The 21,940-nt window shown below is 43.3% G+C and overlaps 1 protein-coding gene across 1 annotated transcript; it reads right to left on the bottom strand.

The window, feature by feature from the left end:
- Positions 1 to 4,941: 4,941 nt before the first annotated feature.
- Positions 4,942 to 8,462, bottom strand: LOC134378112 (patr class I histocompatibility antigen, A-2 alpha chain-like). The gene is made up of 8 exons (XM_063097083.1): positions 8,383 to 8,462; positions 7,805 to 8,074; positions 7,328 to 7,603; positions 6,429 to 6,704; positions 6,201 to 6,305; positions 5,740 to 5,769; positions 5,551 to 5,598; positions 4,942 to 5,387 (listed from the first exon to the last, which is right to left on the bottom strand). Exons 1-8 carry the CDS (start codon positions 8,453 to 8,455, stop codon positions 5,383 to 5,385), a joined length of 1,083 nt encoding a protein of 360 aa, XP_062953153.1. The 5' UTR covers positions 8,456 to 8,462; the 3' UTR covers positions 4,942 to 5,382.
- Between the last annotated feature and the right edge of the window lie 13,478 nt (positions 8,463 to 21,940).

The following is a 21,940-nucleotide window of genomic DNA, read 5'->3' as shown; positions in this document are numbered from 1 at the left end:
TCAATGTCGCCTCATCTCTCATATTCTAGCTGTTCTGGCATCTCTGAATTCACAACTCTGTCTTTCCAATTCCTTGAGACTGTTGGGCTTTGCTGGGACTTCTCCCTGCACTGTGTCCTGGATCCTCCATCCAGGAAGGAAGCTGGACACGGTAGGTCTCATCTTTTTCATTTCTCTTCTCTCAGAAGTCCCAATCTCTGGGCTGCTTGTTTTCCAATGTCTAAACGCCTTTTTCTTCCTATATATTTTTCTGAATTTGTCGTGTTTAAGGCACAAGAGTAAATCTGGTCCTTGCCATTCTATCATGGCCCCGAGCAAAATCAACAAGCTGAATTTTTCAAATTGTTATAATTTTACTTTTTAAAAATAATTTGGTCCTTTTGAAAAGCAGCTATGTCATTTTTAGTATCCTACATTCTGTGGGCATTCTCAAGCTTGCCATATTTTTCTTTATACATAATACTGTTTGTTATTTTTTTGTTTCACAGACTTCAAAGTTCTATGAGCCTCTGTTTACTATCTATAGGTGCTACCGTTTTTCAGTCATATTGACTTTTTTCCCACTTGTACTTACAAGTTTTCTACCTCAAAGCTGCTCTTTTTTCTTTTACAATCATTGTGTAAATTCTTTGACACATTGGTTAAATGTGGATTTGTTTAGAGATTTTTGTTTCCTTCTTCCAATTTTTGGCTCACCACCAATCCAGAAAAATTACAAAACAAAATTATGGTTTAAAGTTATTTTGGCCCAAAATGGTAAAACCAATTTGGGCAAAAATTCTGTAGGAGTGCTGGCTGGTGGTTACAAATTCTCAAACATAAATACAGTTGTTTTCTCCTTTTTTTTTTTTGGCTGGCTCAATGTCAGATTTCCTTAGAATACCCTTGAGGGACAAAATAGGTTTTCTTTCTTTTATTCTGAGGAAATAAATCTTTTGTTTCCCAGGTTTTATGGGGTGCAGGAGTGTCTCCTATTATATTCCAAATATGATCAATCTCTAAGGATCACCTCCTATTACTATTTGTTGCGAGCCTTAGAAAATCAAAGGTCAAATGTTTTTAGATTTGGCAAATGCCCTCACGATAAGAACAACTTTCCTTTCTGGATTTCTGCCCACATTTATATTTTAGCCTAAAATATTCTCCTGCTTGTGCTTCTGTACTTTCAGATGCCTTTTACATTTTCTCTCTTCTTTTTATTTGTTTTTATTGGAAGAGGCAACCTTTAAACTTAGTTCACGAAATTACTGGAAATGGAATCTCCATAAACTACTGATTAATTCTGCTGTTAATCTGAGACCAGGGTAGATGCAGGAATACAGATGCTATTCAAAGTATAGTCTGGGCTATCGCTGGTCTGTGCACTGTTTCCAGTACACAGTAAGATACATACAGAAGGTGAGAGTGAGAGTAGGCAAGTAATCCTCTACCTTATCTTGTCCCAGACTAGCAACAGTCAAACAGAAGATGAACATTTATGTCATGTCCTTGGGTCTGTTAAAAACAGTTTGGTTATCAGATGTTCCTACACCAGTGTCGGTAGCGTGGCATCTAAACTAAAGATGGCTTTTTAGACATTTGTGGGCAGTCACATAGAAATGGATGAATGTTATGGATACTCTCCTTAGAAATATATGCATATTATAGAAAATATAAAAATTAATATACAATGTCAGTGACTACATGAATCCTCTCATGTGTTCCAGACCTGGGTTTTTTAATCCTAGCAAGAGACAAAGCCAGGGAGAAAACGTTTTGAGCAATCATTTTACCATCAGACAATGCTACTCCACCTATCTGAGAGTATAAACTGGAATACATGAAAGCTGGCCCTGAAACAATCAATGGAATAAGTTGGAAGTTGTTATTTATTAGTCATTCACTGAAAAAAAAAAAAACCGTGCTGCTTACACTTTACGGGTTGAAATTCTAATCTCAAATCACTGTTCCAGAAATTAAAATTTGCCATTCTTTTTCCATCCCTCATCCCCCAACCTCCAGTGTCCGAACTCTCTTTCTACATTAGGAAAATTCCATATTTAAAGAGTCTTGGTAGGAGTTAGAGAACACTTTCTTTCATTAAAGAGGAAAATTCACTTTCCCCAACACTACTGCACTTAGACAATTAGAGCCTTCATGAAATTAGAAGCTTTGGCTCGACCAGTCTGATGACAGCATATTGGCCTTTGATTAGGATGTGGTGACACAGAAAACCTGGAATGGTGCAAAACGCATTTTGGTAAAGATGGCATGAGTGGCCGTAGCAATGTCGTTTCCAGGAACAGCAGTGACAGCAGTCTTAGCTGCAGGGTCCAGTATCCAGCATCAGTATGAATGGTAAAAGCAAAGGTAAAATTTCTTCAGACTTAGCACATGCCCTCACGATAAAAACAACTTTACTCTCTGTGAGCAGCAGCAGGGGCAGACGTTCCTACGTGGGACCCGGGCTAGGCTGAGATTGTGGATTCTGTCCCTGGCCATATAGTCTCAAGCTTCATTCTGTGTCTTTCCCCAAAATAAAATAGGTCCATACCATATATAAAAATTGCTTCATGTTTAAATTAGAAAAGCTTTCAATCCAGTTTTTTCTCCATGAAGTGAGTGAGAAACCAGTCTGGGGAGTTGTTTCGGAGAGTAGCGTTCAGAGATTTTTCATTATGCTCATCTGAGAGCCATGTCCTAAATCTTTGATCTGGCTATACTCCACGGTAGAGAAAATGACATTTATTAACCAACATCAGGTATCATAATTGAGGAAAAATGTCCTCTCCTTTCTTTCCCAGGACAAAAATATATAAATGTGGATTTAAGATCCTTCCCCTCTCTGGACGCTCTCTGACCACTGGCCTCAGTGGGTCCACATCTGACTGAGCACCGGGATTGCTTGTGGGCTTGTAATAGTCAAGCTTCTCCTAGACTTCCAGTGTCTTAATATTATGCATAGGGTTCAAGAATCACTTATTTAACAAGTCTTACAGGTGAGGCTGATTCACGGCCTGGGAATCTGGGCCTATGTTCTTGCTACTGCAAGTGTGATCTGAAGACCAGCAGCATCAGCACTAAGAGCGACCTTGTTATAAATATGAAATGTCATGCTCGACTCCAGACAGCCTGAGTCTAAGAGTGATGTCCAGGTAATTCCTGTGCACAGGAAAGTCTAGGACTCCCTGGTCTATGTGCCTTCTAGATGTGGTGTCAGAACTGTGCAGTGCACTCTGGGCATGTGGTGTGATCACGTGGATTAGCGCTGGAGGTCCAGGGCTCGCTCCTTGCTCCCTTTCTCTTCTACAGTGACCTCATCTGTGCTCAAGGATTTAAATACCTATGACATCACCTCCCAATTCTATTTCTCCAGCCCAGACATTTCTCGTCAATGTCTCTAAGATTTGTGTGTCCCACTGCCAACCTCACCACCTCACCTGCATTTGTAAGTAGGTATCTGAGCTACAACATCTCCTAAACTGAAAGCCTGTGAGGTCCCTTCCTCAAATGTGCTCCTGACAGAGTCTTCTCCATCTTCACTGGTGACAACTCTGCCTTTCTAATTACATGGTCTGACATTTTTGGTGTCCTCCCTCTTTCTTATATCCTAGATTTATTCCATTGGGAAATGCTGTGAAATCCATTTTTGAAATGTGTCCAGAATCCAGTCCACTGCTCACACCCCAGTTGAAGTAACCGACACCTGTGGCCTGGAGCACTGGACTAGTTCCCCATGCTTTTTCTTCCTTCCTCACTCTTCTCTCACCTCTGGATCCTGTTCTCAGCATAGCAGTCAGCCTGATCCTTTCAGAAGAGTAGTTGTACCAGGTCTGTCTTTGTTCAAAAGTTTCTCACTCAAAAACCCTTTCAACATCCTCCAGGCCTACATGTTCTGGCTGCACCTCCGTCCTCAGTTCTGTTACTCTCTGCTCCATCGTAACAGATCCCTCGCTCTTCTTTTCTTAAGAGAGAAATATAACTGTGCTGTAGTGTGCAGGAGGGCTGGTGTGGGACTAGGGAGGAGAGCAGCACTTGTGAGAAGAGCACAGGTGACACTGATGTCAGTGTGAGAGGACATTGTGCTGTAGCTGCCACAAAACAGCGTTTGGTCTGAAGCTACAACAACAAAGATAGTGTGTCTACAATAAGGAGGTGCTCTTCAATGATCATTCACTGAACCAATATTTTCTGAGTGCTGGCTATTTGACACACTATTTTGGTATCTAGAATATGTCAGTGAACTAAAAACTGACCAAAATTGCCAACCGCGTGGAGCATGTATTCTAGTGGGAAGAGGCAAATGATGCACTACAAGCAGCGTAAATAAGGCAAGTGCTTATGTTACAAGGTGGTAAGTGCCGTGGGGAAGGTGATCCGGACTGTGGTGTGTGGGGACAGGGAAGAGGGCTGTTACAGGAAAGGGCAGCGTGACTCTCATTGGAAGGTGACCCTGGAGGGAAGATTTGAAAGACATGAAGGACTTTGTCATAGGCTATCTGGAGGAACTTTGTTCTGTTCAGGGGAACCTGCAGAACAGATGTAACGGGGCAGGAGCGTGTCTGTGCACTCAGGGATGGGGACACCCAGAGAAGAAAGAGACCAGAACTTGAACACAAGAACAAGAACAGGCATAATCCTCTACAGAAAAAAAGACACAAAATATAAGCACATAAAAAGTGGGGGCTGAGGGCAGGACCCAGGTGCCTTCGCTGCCCACAGTCTTGGAGACAGGACAAAGCAGGGCAATGTCTGAGTCCCTCTGATCACAGGTCCTGCTGGGACAAGGTTTTAATGAAGGGACAAGGACAAAGGAGCAGTGAAGATGACCCAGCTGAGGAATGACCACATCAAAGCCTGCTATGGACTGAACACCAACCGGGCACAAGCCCCATCCATGCTCGGCTCCTCACAGCCTTCCCCTGTCCCCACCTGCAACAGACTCAGCACATCAAACACGGATTCTGGAAGCTTCTCAGGTTTTATTTCCACTCTCAAATTTTAAGAATCTTCCTCTCCTTTAATTAACCCATCTATGGCAAGAGTTTGCAAACAAATTCATTTCCAGATTTTTCTTTTCAATAGGGAAGTAAAAAGCTGTGGCTCAGTGCAACACAAATTTAAGACAGGGATCGAGGCATCCCAGCCCCACCTCTGCTGGAGCAGGAAAGTTGATGAGAGAAGAGAACGCAGGTCAGTGTGGGGAAGGGGTCTTGGTGTTCAGGGATGGGCCAGTCTCCCCATTTCCTCACATTATGCTAACAGTATCACAGACACACAGACATATTCTGATGCCAGCTGCAGAAGGAGAAGCCAGGGAGGAGCTCTTGAAGTCATAGTGGTGGTGTTGCGGGGGGACTCGAACTCATCGGGAATCACTCAGTCCCACAGAAGGCAGCTATGTCACACTGTAGAACAAAATAATAATAAATGTATATAAATCACTGTAAGTGGTGACACTCTGAACAGCCCACCACATGCTCAAAATGTCCAAATCTAGAGAATCCCCATACCCCAGTCGTGTCCCTCTGCCCCACTCTCTCTCCCACTTCAGGCCTTCCAGAGTCTCACCTTTACAAGCTGTGAGAGACACATCAGAGCCCTGGGCACTGTCATTGCCTGGGGTAGAGCAAGAACAGGACCTGGTCAGAGCCCACAGACGTTGTGACTAAAGGAGGAACTGTGGGGTGGGTGAGCTCCCCATGGGCTCTCTTCTACACTATCCCAAGGGTTTCAGGGCTCACACCCCACCATACTTACAGGCAGCCTGATTGTAGCTCCCTTTTCCACCTGTGGGAAGAAAGCATCCTGTGAGAAGGTCCCTTTCCCTGCGGTCCTAGTGGAATTCCGTTAATTTGGGACCTTAGGGAAATTTCCAGAATTGTGACTGTGAACCCTCAGTAGGATTAGTAGACATAAGGAAAGCAGATGTTCAAAGACTGGACCAACTGGCCTTCTGGATGTCTGTCCTCAGCAGAGAACTTCCACTCTGACCTCTGATTGCTAGTCCCCATCCCCACAACCATTATGGTGATGAATCTGTCTTCAATGTCCATGTGTTTACAACAAAGCAAGTGTCAGCACACAGGGCCCCGGTCTGGGTAAGTACATAAGTGTGTGGATGGTACATTCCAGTAGCAAGGCTGGGCACGCTTCTACCTGGGACTTGAAACCCCCCAGTGGGACAAAAAACTCAGACCACACCCCTCACCCTTCCCTACCTGAGCTCTTCTTCCTCCACATCACAACACCTGCAACCACAGCTCCAAGAAGAACCAGGCCAGCAACGATTGCCACAATAAGCATAGTGGGCTGAGGAGGCGGCTCTGGGAAAGGAAGGGAAAGTGAGGGGCCCTGACCCCCAGGCCTCAGCTCGGATTCTGCTGAAGGTCTCCAGAATGCCTCCTACTTTCCTGAGAAAAGACTTGATCTCTCATTCTTGTCCTTACCCCATCTCAGGGTGAGGGGCTTGGGTAGCCCCTCGTGCTGCACATGGCACGTGTATCTCTGCTCCTTTCCAGAAGGTACCACCACAGCTACCCACTTCTGGAAGGTTCCATCCCCTGCGGGCCTAGTCTCCACAAACTCCGTGTCCTGGGTCTGGTCCTCCCCATCTCTCTGCCAGGTCAGTGTGATTTCCGCAGGGTAGAAACCCAGGGCCCAGCACCTGAGGGTGGCCTCACTGTCAGAGATGGGGTGATGGGTCACGTGTGTCTTTGGGGGGTCTGAGGAGAAAAATCAGGAAATTCAAACACTTTGCATTACTTCCCATGGGCCACTGAAGCAGCGTTCATTGTATTGAGAACGGACAGAACAATTGGGGTGGGGGAGAGAGCACAAAACCCAGACACCAGCCTGGACACAGACATATGGGATAATGTCCCATTCCTTGGAAAGTTCTAGACTTAGGGTGAGACAGAACTCCAAGGTAGGAGGCTCCAGGTCTCTGAGGGAGAGAATAGGGACTTCTGGTCCTGACCTGGGAGGAGGCTAAGAGTCAGAAAAGCCGGGATCAGACCTCCAAACATACTGAGTGTGAGGCAGAAAACAAGGTCTGAGAAAGTCACGGTGCCCAAGGCTGTCGCAGGGGTCAAAGGGAACCGCTGATCCGTATTTCAGGGACTGTCTTCCCCTCCAGCCTTGGAGAGACTCATCCCTTAAGTGTCCTGAGAGAAGGGCGGCCCTCAGAGTCACTGTCCGTACCAGGTCTGGAAACCCGTGAGGATTCTTTCCCTCTGGATCACGGGGAGGGCGACACTCTAGCGTCGGTCCCTTTTCCTTCCCCCCCGTGTGGGAGGTCATCGGGGACGTGTGCAGGAGGTGGGAGCTGCCCCGCGGCCCCTCGCACCTGCGCGCTGCAGCGTCTCCTTCCCGTTCTCCAGGTATCTGCGGAGCCACTCCACGCACGTGCCCTCCAGGTAGGCCCTCACTTGCTCCGCCGCACCGGCCGCCTCCCACTTGCGCCGCGTGATCTGAGCCGCCGCGTCCGCCGCGGTCCAGGAGCGCAGGTCCTCGTTCAGGGCGATGTAATCGGCGCCGTCGTAGGACAACTGACTGTACCCGCGGAGGAGGCGCCCGTCGGGTCCCACGTCGCAGCTGAACATCCTCTGGAGGGTGTGAGACCCTGGCCCCGCCCCCGCCCCACCCAGCGCCGCGATTTCTAAACCGAAAATGAAACCGGGTAAAAGCCGCCCGGGCTCTTCCCGGGTCGATTGTCTCAGCGGGACCCGCAGCCTCAGGGTGCATCTGGGACCCGGAGTGTCGGGGCGACCCCGGCCCGTCTGAGGAAGATGGGGGTCGTGACGCGAACCCCGGAGTCACTCACCGGCCTCGCTCTGGTTGTAGTAGCCGAGCAGGGTCCGAAAGTCCACTCGGAAATTCTGTGCGTGGCCCTTGGCTTTCCGCGTCTCCTCGTCCCAGTACTCCGGCCCCTCCTGCTCCACCCACGGCGCCCGCGGCTCCATCCTCGGACTCGCGGCGTCGCCGTCGAACCGCACGAACTGCGTGTCGTCCACGTAGCCGACGGCGATGAAGCGGGGCTCCCCGCGGCCGGGCCGGGACACGCCGGTGTAGAAATACCGCATGGAGTGGGAGCCTGGGGGCGGAGAGTGACTGAGACCGGACCGACCCTCCTCCGGGTGCGGGACCCCCGGGACCCCCGGGACCCAGGCTGATGGGCGGGAGGGAGGAGGGGGCGAGGGAGACGGAGAAGGGGCGGCGGCACTTGGAAGGACCACGACTCACGCGTGGGTTGGGGGAGGCAGGACAGGGGGTGGCCCAGGTGGGGAGGGGCCTGGGCCGGGGGCGGCGGAGACGCGGCTTCCCCGGGTCCTGCGCCCCCGCCGGGTGGTCCCCTCGCGCCTGTCCCCGCAGAGGCCGTTTCGCTCCCGACCCCGCACTCACCCGCCCGGGTCTCGGTCAGGACCAGGGCCCCCGAAAGCAGCAGGAGGAGGGTTCGGGGCGCCATGACCCCCATCCTCGGTGTCGGGGGAGAATCTGAGTCCCGGCGGGACCGTGAGGACTTTATAACCGGGAACCGCGGCGACGCTGACTGGCTTCTCTAGAATCCGGACACGCAATGGGAGTGAGGACTGGGGCCGCGTCACCAGTGTCCGGGCAGAAGGACCCGACACAGGTTGTGAGAGGGAGAAGTGAAAGTCCGGGGACCTGGGGATCCCCAGTGCTCGGCTTCCCTGCCAGACACCAGCCTCGGGCCTGAGACCCGGAGAGCCTCACCCAGGACCTGAGACCTTGTCCTGACCCCTGTCCTTCTGCACCTATGGATCGTTCTCTGTCACAGGGTCTCTCTGAATCCTGGTGGCCCAGGAGCTAAGTCAGCGCTTTTCGAACATTTTCGTTTCGGTATCTCTATAGGCTCTTTCGAATTAGTGAGGACCCCAAAGGTAATTTTTCATGTGGGTTATATCTGTCAGTATTTACCATATTAGAAATTATGGACTTAAATATAAAGAACGAGTGGCTCTGATCCACAGGGTCCCCCGCCCCCCCGGGATGCCCCTAGGGGAAGGCGGGGCACAGGGAGGTCACTACTGCTGCTGGAGGCTGTTGCTTCCAGTGTCCCCGGGACCCTCCAAGAGGCCGCCGCCGCTGCTGCTGCTGCTGACTGAGCTCCTGTCGTCTGCCAGCAGCTTCCAGGATCTTTCCCAGTTACTTGGCATGGACCTGTAGGTGAGGGGTCTGGGGACCCAGCCTGGCATGTGAGGAGTCTGGGGACCCAGCCTGGTGTGTGAACGGTCTGGGGACCCAGTCTGTACAATGGGTTTGAAGGGTCTGGGCCCTAGCTCTGACAATATAAATGGATACTTAGTGTAACTAAAATAATGAAACATTTTGGCTTTAGTTATGATTTGCCTTACTTTACATTGCTAAAGCAGTAGATAATGCCTGAGGATCTTCAAAAGATTCATGGAAGGGTTCGTGTTATCTTTTAACTCAAGTTTTTCATGAAATTATTGAAATACCCTTGTATGTTTTCATTAACCCCAAAATAAATTGTTTATCCCCCCAAAATACCATATTAAAAATTAAACCTGTTTTAAAAATATTTAATTCATTTGAACATTAATAACCCATTTCATTTTAACAACAACAAAAATTTCTTTAATGAGAAATAACTACTTTCCCAAATAAAACTATAGTTAGAAAAGTGGATCTTTTTACATTTTACATTTGTGCAAGTGTTTTCTTTGTCTCAGAAGACTGCTGGATTTTCATATCTATTTCTGTGTTTAATCTGTAATTTTGTTTAAAGTATATGACAAAAAACAAAACAAAAACATCAACAACAACAAAACCCAGCCTCCCCCAAAATATGTAGAAGGAATATTTTTAATACAGTTTTCAGATAATTTTGGATACTTGTCTTTGATGCTACACTAACATGACACAAGTGTTAGATTCTTAAAGGTTGTTAGCAGTGTGGAACCTGAAACACTCAGGAATATTTCATATTTTGTTACATTAAAATCCATAGGTGTTTGTTGCACAGTGAATGGATCTTGTGCTAATGTATGATTTAGAAAATAATAATTCATGTTTCACCAAGTTATACAGATCTCCCAGTGTTGACACATTGATAATTACAAATTATCAAAACATCATATTTGTTAATATTACCACAAATCCCACCAGAAAATGTGGTTGAGTATTGAGAAGTTGTCACGCTGATGGTGGTACTTGCAGGTCCTCCAAACTTCTGACTTTCTCTTGAGAGCTGACATTTTAACATTGGCAAAAATACTGTCAATGGGTTTTTTGAAGGGATGAGCTCACATTCATTTTTGAGAAAGTGTCGGCTAAATACCCAAGTCTCCATAATGATACTCTATCATTCATTGTTTTAAGTAAAAATGGTATTCCATAAAAAAGAGGTTAGTACAGCTCACAAAATGATTTTTGTTTACATAGACATTCTAGTTTGGGATGTGGTAGGAGGGCTTTACGTGTACTTCCCACTTAATCATAGCACATATATTTAAAATGTAAACTCTAGAATGGAGATTTAATAAAGTTAATACTTTTAATAGTTCAACCAGGACATGTTTAAGTGAAACTGACTTATTTTTTCTTCTGCATTAAGAGGTGGTGAAGAATACAATAACTCTCCCTGCAGTTTGCCACCTTAGTCTTCATTCTTGCTATTACCTCAGTGCAAATAATATCGTAGTGATATGATAAAAAGAGTTCTCCATTGTGCATCCTGGGAAAGGGTCTCAGCAACTCCAAGGGTTCCACAGACTACACTTTGAGAACTGCTGTTATGAGTAAGCCTTGGAGAGTCTCTCAACTGGCCCATCCTCTTAGCTTCTTGTTCATTTTCCAGAATTCCTTTCCCTGAGCTGAACTCCCTGCTTCCCAAAGCTTACAATGCTCTGCCCCAGGGCGCCTCCAGAAGAGAACTCACTCCCTGGAAATTTGATACCAGAGAAAATAGTTTATACCTGCAATAATCATATGGTAGCATCCAGTTACATTTGGCTATTGCACAATCAGAATGTGGTTAGTGCGCCTAACAGTTGGTTTTTAAAATTTTACTCAATGTATTTAAAGATAAATAGCCATGAGGCTAGTAGTTACCACTTTGGGCAGTGTATATCTAGAGTGTTGTTAGTTTTCAATTTCCCACCCCAATAAAGATGCATCATGACTCATAGATTGAAGTAAATTAAAATTATCTTCATATGAAAGCCATGGATTTGTCTATGTGGGTCTTAGATATATCTCTAAAATACACCATGCCCAAGCAAGTTTAATTAATATGTATTTAACAATTAGAGTATACAAATCAACCAAACATATTTTATCACCTCAAGGCCATAATTTTCAAAAATGCCCATCACCAGAGCTAATCCTTGTGTATATTTCATTGGGACGCTTGACGTTATTGTTTCTTTGACCTGGTGAGTATAAGGAGGCACCTAAGCCTGCGCTTAGCCCAACAAACAGATTTATTGAAGGCAACGTATATAAAATACCCCATAAGACTTTCAGACAAATTTTTAAAATTTTAAGCAACAGCTTTAAACCTGAGAACTCTTTCCCTCTTGGGCACCCCCATTCCTCACCCCCAGCTTTTTCCCAAATTCAAACATACAACTCTTTGTCTTCACCCTTGGACCCTTTTCCCTCATTGCCTCTACGTAGATGAAATATGCGTTAAGTTTTCACAAATGTGGAGTGAAGAAGGATTCTCTAAGCATGACCTAAAGATGAAAAACCATAAGAAGAACTTCTGTGTGTCAACCACACAACCACAAATATACAGACACTTGCTCATAGTCATACTCAAAGGCATATTAAAAATTTGACAGGCAAAAGGGTACTATTTATCAATATCCATCAGCTAAAGTCCATGAGGAACGCACCGGTAATTGAACAACATGGGTTTGTTACTTACTGCAGCAAGAGAGACTGCACACCGTGGGGAACCATGGGCTGCCTTAGTACGAGGGTGTTAGAAAGAGCGTAATATAGGATTTGGGCTTTGGTTGGATGATTTTGGGAAGAGCTGAGGAAGCGGATTCACTCTAGATTGGGTGCTGTGAAGAAGCAGGAGCAATTCCATGATTGAATGTCTCAACAATTTTTTTTTTTTTTTTTGCGGTGGCTGGCCCGTCTGGGGATACAAATCCTTGAAGTTGATGTTATAACACTGCACTCTAACCAAGTGAGCAACCGACCAGACCTCAATAAATCTTACCTATAATGAGTGCAGAGCAGAACAACCATAAAACAATGATTGATGATGAAACAGCCACTACTCATAGCAGCCAGCAGGGGGCGATGTTTGGTATTTTGTGGTTTACTCAGAGCCTTTGCTTTGTCTCACTTTATCATGTTCTCAGAATATCACTGTCTAATGTTGTTTTATAATATGGCTTATGTTCGGGCCCGTCGGTGGCTCACTCGGGAGAGTGTGGTGCTGATAACACCAAAGCCAAGGGTTCGGATCCCTATATAGGGATGGCCGTTTATCTCACTGGGTGAGCGTGGTGCTGACAACACCAAGTCAAGGGTTAAGATCCCTTTACCGGTCATCTTTAAAAAAAAAATAATAATAATAATATGGCTTATGTTCAACAGGGGAAAAATGTGTCCTTGCCGTTAGCACCAGGACAGCACCACACAACATGGAGTCCTAGCTGTGTCAGACCAATTTCCAGATGTCGGGAGCTGCTGTTCTTCCCTCTTAAGTTCAATATTTTTAAGTACCTACATTGCAGTTGAAAAATAATAAAGAATATTAGAAAGCCATTTGAAAAAGAAGAAATGCAAATGTCAAGTGTGTTAGTAATAAACGTGAACAAAAATGAGAATGTGAAATTGAAAATGGGAATAAGAATTTTAATCCATCAATTTGGCAAAGAAAGTAACGGATGAGCGTATTGGCCAGAGGGTAGGGAAAATAAACTGGCATAAAGGTTGATGACATTGAAAACTTGGGTATAAATTTTCTAAAGGGGACTTTTGCAAAACATCTCAACAATTTCAATATGCCTACATTTTGATGCAGAAATGTCTTTTTAAAGAATTTATCCAAAGAACGTAATCACACATGTTCTCAAAAATGTATGTTCAAGGACACTTCTTGAACTGTGGTTTATAAAAGCAAAAGAATGGAAAGAATCTAAATGCTGTAATCAACATAATTATGGTAGCTATGAGTAGTGGAACACAATATGTCTCAGGCAGTAATACCATGTTGTACTTAGAGGGTGAAATTTAATCCTCAGAGGAAACCCTTGAGGAACCCCATATGTGATGTTATTGTACAGACAGGGAAAGGGAGACTCAGAGAGGTTAAGGAGGTGGTGGAGCTGGGGTGGAACCAGCGGATTTTCTCTCAGAGGCCTGGTGACTCATCTTGCATTGATTCCCTGTCCATCAGGTGGTGGGTGTGACTCTGCAGCCCATGCAAGTGGACTGTTTCAGTGTCCCAGAATGTTCTGTGACAGGAGGCTGTGAGGCTCATAGCTAAGGAGGACATCAAGGTGCAGTGTGACCTCACTGCCCAAGGCAAACTAAAGTCCATCATCCAGTGTATATTTCACGGTCCTGATGAAACTTGAGATCTACTAGACACTGCAGAACAACAAACAGCAAAAGTGAGATCCTGGCGATTTGACACTTGCACTGTCATAAAGGAGAAATTTAGCAGAAATTACAAAGATAGATATAAAATTACCACTGAGCTAAGTGCTGTGAGAAAAAGTTCATATCATGAAAGCAGAAAACCGGAAGACCTGACTGGCCCACTACCCTATTCTCAATGGTATCTGAAAGAGGTAAGAAAAATATAGCATTTATGCAACAAGACTGCAATTATTACATAAAGTTATACACAATCAGAGAACGAAAAAGAGCTATTCAAAATTTAAAAATTGTTATATAAATGAATAATTAAATAGATGAGTTGGAAGATTAAAGCTGCACCACCACGAAGTAGTGTAAATGGAAAAGTAAGGCAAGTAAGACAGAAGTATAAGAACACTAGGCCATCAGTCAAGGACTTCCAACAACTTAATAATACAAGTTTCCAAAGAATGGAGAGGAAGAAATGATTTTAAAATTTCAAGTAAATTTTTTAGAGTTTACAGACAAAAATTTACATCCCCCAGTCAAGTGCTTACTACAGTAGATGGAAACAGATCCACACCAGATTACATCACAATGAAACTTCAGAAAGTGGGTGGAAAAGAGCTGCCCTTGAAAACTTCAAGAGGCAAGAAAAACAGCTGTGGAAGCTAGAAGAATTGAAGCAATCTCATGCAAATTTTGAGGAAAATATTTTCAACACAGCCTTCTATACCAAGTCAAAATTGGAATAAGTGCTAGAATAGCCTAACGACATGGACTCAATGTCTGAATCAGCCACCTCTGCCCTGCTCAGCCCCCAGCCCGGTCCTCTCCAGAGCTGCCAGTCACAGCCCGAGAGCAGCGCGGCGGCGCCCCCGTGTGGCCACAGGACTAAGCACGGAAGACCAGAGCTTCCCCTTAGCGTCCTTGCCAGGGACCTCCGCAGGGTCTCCAGGGGCTCCCAGGAGCTGGACACAGGCTCTGCACACAAGGGTGTGCACCTGCACTCCGTGTCAGGTTCGCGAGTTCGAACTGTCCCAAAATACAAGATGAAGTACGCTTCCTCCCCACGAGTGACCGTGGACACTGCCTCAGGGCACATCTAGGTCTCTAGGTCATAATAGCAGCATCCCAGGTCCAGGGTGGACCCCACAAGCGTACTGGATGCCTTCCATCTCTTGGTATGGGCTGTTGGATCACGGAGTACCTGTCATTGTTCTTGCTGCTGCTCCCAGGATGAAGAGGCCTCATTCTGGGAAGGAAATCTAGATTCTCCAATGCTAGCGTGGGGGAGGAGATGGAGAGAGCCCTGGAGCATTGGTTTAGGAAGATGAGGGAGGTTTCTGGAGACGTAAAAATAAATAGGAAATTGGGACACGAAGGGAATAGAGGCCAAAAGGAGTGGAGCAGATGGAATGAGATAGGAAAGGGACATGGGAAGGGGTCAGCTCTGTGGACACCTGTGCAGGAAGGATAGGTTGTGAATGGGGACAGGTGCAAGGGCTTCTGGCTGGGCGCTGGTAGATGTCTCTATTTTTCACCTGGATGGTGATTATACAGGTGTTAGCTCTGTAATTCATCAGTAGGCTATATTTAAGTTTTAGGCAGTTTTCTGTACCTACATACAAGTAAGTAAAATTCAAAAACACGCAGAAAAAATTGGAAAAGAAGAGAAGATGAGGGGGGGGCGGTGATTAAGGGGATTTTCCCTCCTCCAGAGAGTTCCTCCTGCACCAGTTTTGGGGTGGCAGGCAGAATCAAGGAGAGGAGGAGAGATAGAGGCTTCTGCTGCCTGTGAAGTGACCAGCCTGGTTCCTGAACCTGAGGTGGCCAGGCTCCCATTCCCTGTGTCGTTTCCAAGCCCCACCCCAGGAAACCTGGAGTCACAACCCTTGGTTACCTGGATCTCCTAAGACAGCAGGAGCAATTGTAGCCACCATGGGGCTGTGGGCTGGGAGCTGGCTTCTCTACTGTTGGAAACGGAGACAGTATTCCTGGAGTGTTGAGAATAGACAAGGCATAGGAGCTGAAGACTATATCGGCCCACAGGAGATCTGTGGTGTGTCAGGTCCAGGCATCAGCTCAGCATCTTTCCCGAAACCCAAGGGTGGTGCCACTCCACTGCCCCAGACCTCCAGGACCCAGGCATCCAATCACCATCCCTTGGATGCCAAGGGTGGACCCTTCTCCAGGGTGTTAGACCACCCACCCTCTTGGAGCCTGACGGGTGACCCCTCCCAGCTCTGAGAGTTTAGGATCCTGCTGTCCTTCCTCTTTTCTTCACTTTCCTGGACTTAAGCAGAAAAGGGCCTGTTGTCTAGACTCCTCAAGGCTCGTCCCTTGCTATGTCCAATGCCTGAAATTAATGGTCCTGCAGTCCTGAATGCAAGTCTAATTTCCCACCCTGCCATCTGGCCCCATGAATTAGAGGTTGTAAGCTGGGGAGGCCTTGAGGTCTCCACCGGCTGCAGCTGAGCAGGGCTGTAGGATGGGAAGCAGCAGCAGATTCTGGAGCTAAGACTGAGATGAGGGGCCTTCACTGCTCCATATTCCGTGACCTGGCCAGGACTTCCCCTCCAGAGTCCTGGAGGCTGTGGAGGCAGCACGTGGTCAGAGTTTTTCTTTTGGCCATGGGCTGGGGCCACTTCCGCAGTGCAGAGGGGCATGGCAGGATTTGTCGAATGTGGGGCTCTTGGCCTGTGATAAGGTAGTAGATAGCCCCCCTTATACATATGCACAAAGAGACCCCCAAATCCCATACCAGAAACAACCTACCTTTCGTGTCACAGATTTAGCTTTAAGGAGGACTGGTCCTTGGATTTATCCATTCCTTAAAAAATATCTAAGAATCTGTTATGTGCCAGGCACTCTTCCAGACACAGGATATACTGGACCAAATCAGGCAAAAATCCCTGCCCTGGTGGAGCCCACCTTCAGATGGAATATGCAGACGTTAATAACAAAGTAACTGAAGAAAAATATAGCAGTGTCACAAAGTAAAGAGTGACTTAGAGAAAAAGAACAAAGAAGGAAAGATGAAGGAGCCAGGTGTAATATTAAGTATTATCCTCAGGGCAGGATTTCCTAGGAGGTGATTTTTAGCTAAGTCCTGAACGAGGGGAAAGAGTGAGTACCGTGGTTATTAAAAAGAACGAAAAGTGAGGGCACAAAATGGATGAACAGGAAACTAATTAAAAAAAATTCTTTTAAAAATTAAAACTTTTTAAAAGAAATTCTAGTCTTCTAGAAGCATCATCTGTATAGACCTGGGCTCTACTGGGGAAAGCACTGAGGCTGCAGCAGGAATGGGAGTGGGCAGACTTCAGGAGGGACTTCCTGTCGGGCAATTTTGTGGATCTGGGTTTGTGTATCTTGTGATCGCTCTCTGCTTTTGCCTGGGGCTTCCTGAGCTCCTGGAGATTGGGGGAAGGTGAAGGGCCTGGTGTGTGGAGGAAGGTGGGAGACGAGGCGCAGGCTGAGGTGGGCTGCTCTGTCTCTGTGTTCTCGTGATTCTGATGTGGGTAATAAATTGTAGAATTTCTGTATCTGTAAGAAAGTGATCACAGGGCAGGACATGAAATTAAGGACTTTCTAACCACTGGGTCTCAAACAATATATTCAATAAGGGTAAGTAAGAAAAAAAGAATGTAAAATACCTTATCAATAATCTTTTTATTGGTTTTGTGCTGTAATAATAACATTTTGAATGTACTGAATTAAATAAATTATTAAAATTAATGTCACTCATTACTTTTTATTTTTTTGAAGTGACAAAGAAACTTAACGATTATGTCTATGGCTCACATTTCTGTTTCAAATTATACTTCTATTAGCTAACTCAAATTATTAAGCTAGAAGCTTAATAATTTTAGTTCTTATGCTTAGGCCTGTGATTCATTTCAAATTATTTTTTGTATATAGTGTCTGTTATTCTCTTTGTGTCTATTTGTTCCAACACCAGTTTTTGAAAAGACTATCCTTTCCCCAGTGCAGTCCTTGAATCCTTTTTCATGAGCACACATGTGTGTTTCCAGTTACACAGTCTTTGTTCTGTTCCATTGATCTAGACTTTCCTTATGACAGTACCACTTTGCTTTGATTACTGGAGCTCTATAGGAAGTACTGAAATCAGGTAGTGTGCATTCTGCAAGTTTCTTCTTCTTTTTAAAACTTTATTTTGACTATTCAAAGTCCTTTGCATTTCGATATTAGTTGTAGAACCAGCTTGTCAATTTCTAAAAAAAAAGCTGCCAAAGTTTTATGTGAAATTGCATTTAAGGTAAAGATCAATTTTGAGAGAATTGATACTTTAACAATGTTGAGTATTCCAATCCTTGACTATAGTCTTTCTCTCCATTTAGTTTTCCTTTGCTCTCAGTCAGTGGTGCTTTGTAGATTGTAATGTATGAGTCTTGCACATTTAAAAAAAATTAGTACCTAAAATATTTTATTTGGATGCTATTATAAATAGAATTTTAAATATTTCCTTTTTCTACCTTTACATTGCTAATACATGTAAATATAATTGACTTTGTACCTTGAAGTCTTCTAAATCCACCTATTAGCTGTAGAAGCTTTCTTTGCCTTGGGATTTGCCATGTACACAATCATGTCATCTGCAAATTAAGACACTTTATAATCTATTAATATAAAGACATATAATCTTCTTTGTAGTCTATATCCCTTTTATTTCTATTTCTTCCCTTAAGGCTCTGCTAGGACCTCGAGTACAATGTGTAATGTAAATCCTTGTCTTGCTCCATATCTTACATAAAAGTACTCTTACGATAAAGCCTGATGTTCGCTGTAAGTTTTTCATAGATGCCTTTTATCAAACTGAAGAAGTTGCCTTTGATTCCTGGTTTGCTAAAATATTTGATCATGAATAAGTATTGAATTTTTAAAATGCTTTTTCTGCAAGGAGGTGCTCTTATGATTTCCCCTTCATTCTGTTACATGAAAAATTACATTGATTTTGATATATTCATCCAAATTTGCATCCTGAGATAAAACTGGATCGGTCATAATATGCTGAATTCAATTTGCTGATATTTTGTTAAGAATTCATGAAAAACATTAATCCAGTTTTCTTTTTTATTTTATATGAATAATTTAAAATTTTATTAAATGTACAGATTCATGCAACCATTGCACAATCCAATTACAGAACAGTTCCATGACACCAAATTTTCCTTGTGCCCATTTGCAGTCACTCGCTGTCCCCGTTCCCAGTGCTAGGCAAAGACCAACCTGCTGTCTAATTCTATAGATTTGCTTTCCTGGACATTTCATATAAATGGAAATATACAATATGTGATCTTTTGTGTCCGGTTTCTTTCACTTAGCATAATGCAGTTGAGATTTACACATGTTGTGACATATATCAGTATTTCATTCCCTTTTATTCCTGAATATTAGTCCGTGCTATGGATATATCTCATTTTGTTTATCTGTTCATCGGTGATCTGTTGTGGAAAGATTTTAACTACAACGTCAATCTTTTAAAACCATATGGAGCCTTTTAGAATATCTGTTTCTTCTCGGGTGTGCATAACACAACTTTGCAGATTCATGAGAACATTGCTGAGGATAAACTCCTCGAAACTGTGAAGCCAATGATTTTAATCATTTGTAAATTAATAGATATTATCAGATTCCACTGCAGATGAGTCAGATGGGTTTACAATGCCACCAGCTGGATATGAGTGTCTGTTTCTCCACTCCCTTACTATCATGTAGGCTGTCAGCGTGTCCATCTTTCCCCAGCACATCAGTAAAGACTATCTCACTCTTGTGTTAATTTGCATTGCTTTGTTCAATGAGGTTATGTATTTATCGTTCATAAATATTCCATTCACCCTTAGCCCAATTTCCTCTCCTTTCATGAATCCTTCACAGGCCACTCTCACTTCACCATATCCTGAATTAGCCTGATGAAACAACTCTTGCCTTTTATTTTGTATAACCCTAGGCACAATAGATACTTAACAGGCATTTCCTGAATGAGTTTGGGCTGCCAAAACAAAATACCATAGACTGGGTAGCTTTAACAACAAAAATTTATATTTTCTCACAGTTCTGGAGGCTAGAAGTCCCAGATCAAAGTCGCACATATTTTGATTACATTTTATTAAGTTGAAACATACCAATTTCCCTTGTAATTTCTTCTTTAACCCATGGGCTTTTTAGAATTGTGTTGATTAATTTTTAAATAGTGAGGGATTTTTGAGATATCTTAATGTCATGGATTTCTAATGTAATGCCATTTAGACAGAGAATATTCTCTAGGAGTTCAATTCCTTTATATTTATTGAGACTTGACTGAGGGTCAGGAGATGGTCTGTCTTGGTGAATGTTCCATATGCACTTAGGAAAAATGTCTATTCTATTCTTGTTGGCTGTGGTACTCAATAAATGTTAGTTAGGCCAAGTTGGCTCACCTTGTGGGTTAAGTGTTCTATATCCATACTTAAAAAAAAAAGCAAAACCGACTAATTCTATCTATTAATGAGAAAGAAATATTGATCACCAAATATAATTATTTGTCTATTTCTTTTTCAGATATGCTAATTCGTGCTTAATATATTGTGAAGCTTTTAATTAGGTATTTGAACATTTATTACTTATTTCTTCTTGTGATACTTGCCTATTATTATTATGAAAGTCCTTGTCCTAAAGTCTATTTTGCCTCATAGCAATACAACCATTCCAGTCTTCTTATGCTTTCTATTTACATGGCATATTTTTCATCCTTTAACTTCTGATCTATTTTTATTTCTGTATTTAAGTTGTTTATATTACAGATAGCATGTCGTCTGTCTTGATTTTTATTCAACTGATAATCTCAGCCTTCTCATTGGAATTTTAGTCCGTTTGTATTTAATGGGATTATTGATATGATTGTATTTTAACCTACCACTTTGATATTTGTTTTTGAAGCATCTCATCTCTTTTTCATTCCTCATCCATCTTTCTACCTCAAGCAAATTTTTTTTAGCTTATGATCTTAAGTCTTCCACTGTCTTTTTAGCTGTATATATTTGCATTCATTTCCTATTGTTGTTGTAAGAATTGAAAACTGCATCTCTAACTTTTCAGAATCTGCTTAAGATAACATTGAACTACATCCAGTAAAATGGAAGAAACTTACAGCAGTATATTTCCATTTAAGTACCTTTTTGCTATTGTTATCATGGATGTTACATCAGTATACGTTATTAACCTAACAGTACAGTGTAATATACTTTGTTACAAACAGTCATATGTTTTTTAAATAAAGAGAAATATACACGTATACTGAATATATGTAATATTTCTGTTGTTATTTCTTTCTTTCTATATATCTGAGTTATCATCTACTGTGTTTTCAAAGTCCCCCAAGTTCATGTTGGAACTTAACTCTCAATATAGTAGTGAAAGATGGAGGCTTTAAGAGGTGATTGGATTGCAAGTACTGTGCCCTCGTGATCCATTTATGGAGTGATGGGTTGATGGTTTAATGGGTTGTCATGGACGTGGTCCTGATGACTTTATAAGGAGAGCAAGTAAGAAGGTTAGCTCTCTTGCCTATCATGCCATTCTCACCTTGTGATATGCTGTGTTGCAACAGGACTGCCCCAGCAAGAAGGCCCTCACCAAATGACTCTCCCCAGGCTGGGGACTTCCCAGCCTCCAAAACTATAAGAAATAAATTTCATTTCTTTATAAATTACCAGGTATTCTGTTACAAGCTACAGAAAACAGACTAGTAAACCATCTAACAATGTTTCCCTTCAGCCTGAAGGACTTCATTTCAAATTACTTGTAGCACAGAACTGCTATCAAAGAATTCTCTCAGTTTTTATTCTTCTATAAGTGACTTTATTTTGCCTTCTTTCCCCCTTTTTGTTTATTAGGTTATTTACATGAAATAAAATTCACTAATTTTACATGTAAAGTTAGACGAATATTGGTAATTGTTTAAAATCATGTAACCTCCACCACAACCAAGATATGCCCTTATCCGACCCTAACATGACCCTTACCTGACCCTTAATCTAAAATGCATCCCTATGCCCATTTGTATTTGATCCTCTCCTCTACCCCCAGCCCTAGGTGACCACTGATCTAATTTCTGTCTGTAATTTTGAAATTTCTAGGATTTCATATACATGCAATCATATAATATGTGGTTTTCACTTAGCATAATGATCTTTGAGCTTCATCCATGTTCTTGTGTGTATTAATATTTTATTCATTTTTGTTGCTGAGTATTGCTGAAATCCTTGTCAACCCATTAGTTTATCTCTTGAAAAGTTGATTGACATGTGGGTATTTCCAGATTGGCTCTGTGATAAATAAAGCCACTATAAACATTTGAGTAGAA

The sequence above is a fragment of the Cynocephalus volans genome, chromosome 5 (assembly GCF_027409185.1).
Source record: "Cynocephalus volans isolate mCynVol1 chromosome 5, mCynVol1.pri, whole genome shotgun sequence".
NCBI lineage: Eukaryota > Metazoa > Chordata > Mammalia > Dermoptera > Cynocephalidae > Cynocephalus > Cynocephalus volans.
The sequence above is the reverse complement of the archived record's forward strand: the minus strand, read 5'-3'. Positions and strand labels throughout refer to the sequence as shown.

Excerpts from the sequence above, each read along its gene's own strand:
- LOC134378112 (XM_063097083.1), bottom strand. The coding sequence starts at position 8,455 with ATGGGGGTCATGGCGCCCCGAACCCTCCTCCTGCTGCTTTCGGGGGCC. Across the intron at positions 8,075-8,382 it reads CCTGACCGAGACCCGGGCGG|GCTCCCACTCCATGCGGTAT; the intron begins GTGAGTGCGGGG and ends CTCCGCCCCCAG. Across the intron at positions 6,306-6,428 it reads GCCCCTCACCCTGAGATGGG|AGCCGCCTCCTCAGCCCACT; the intron begins GTAAGGACAAGA and ends TTCCTTTCCCAG.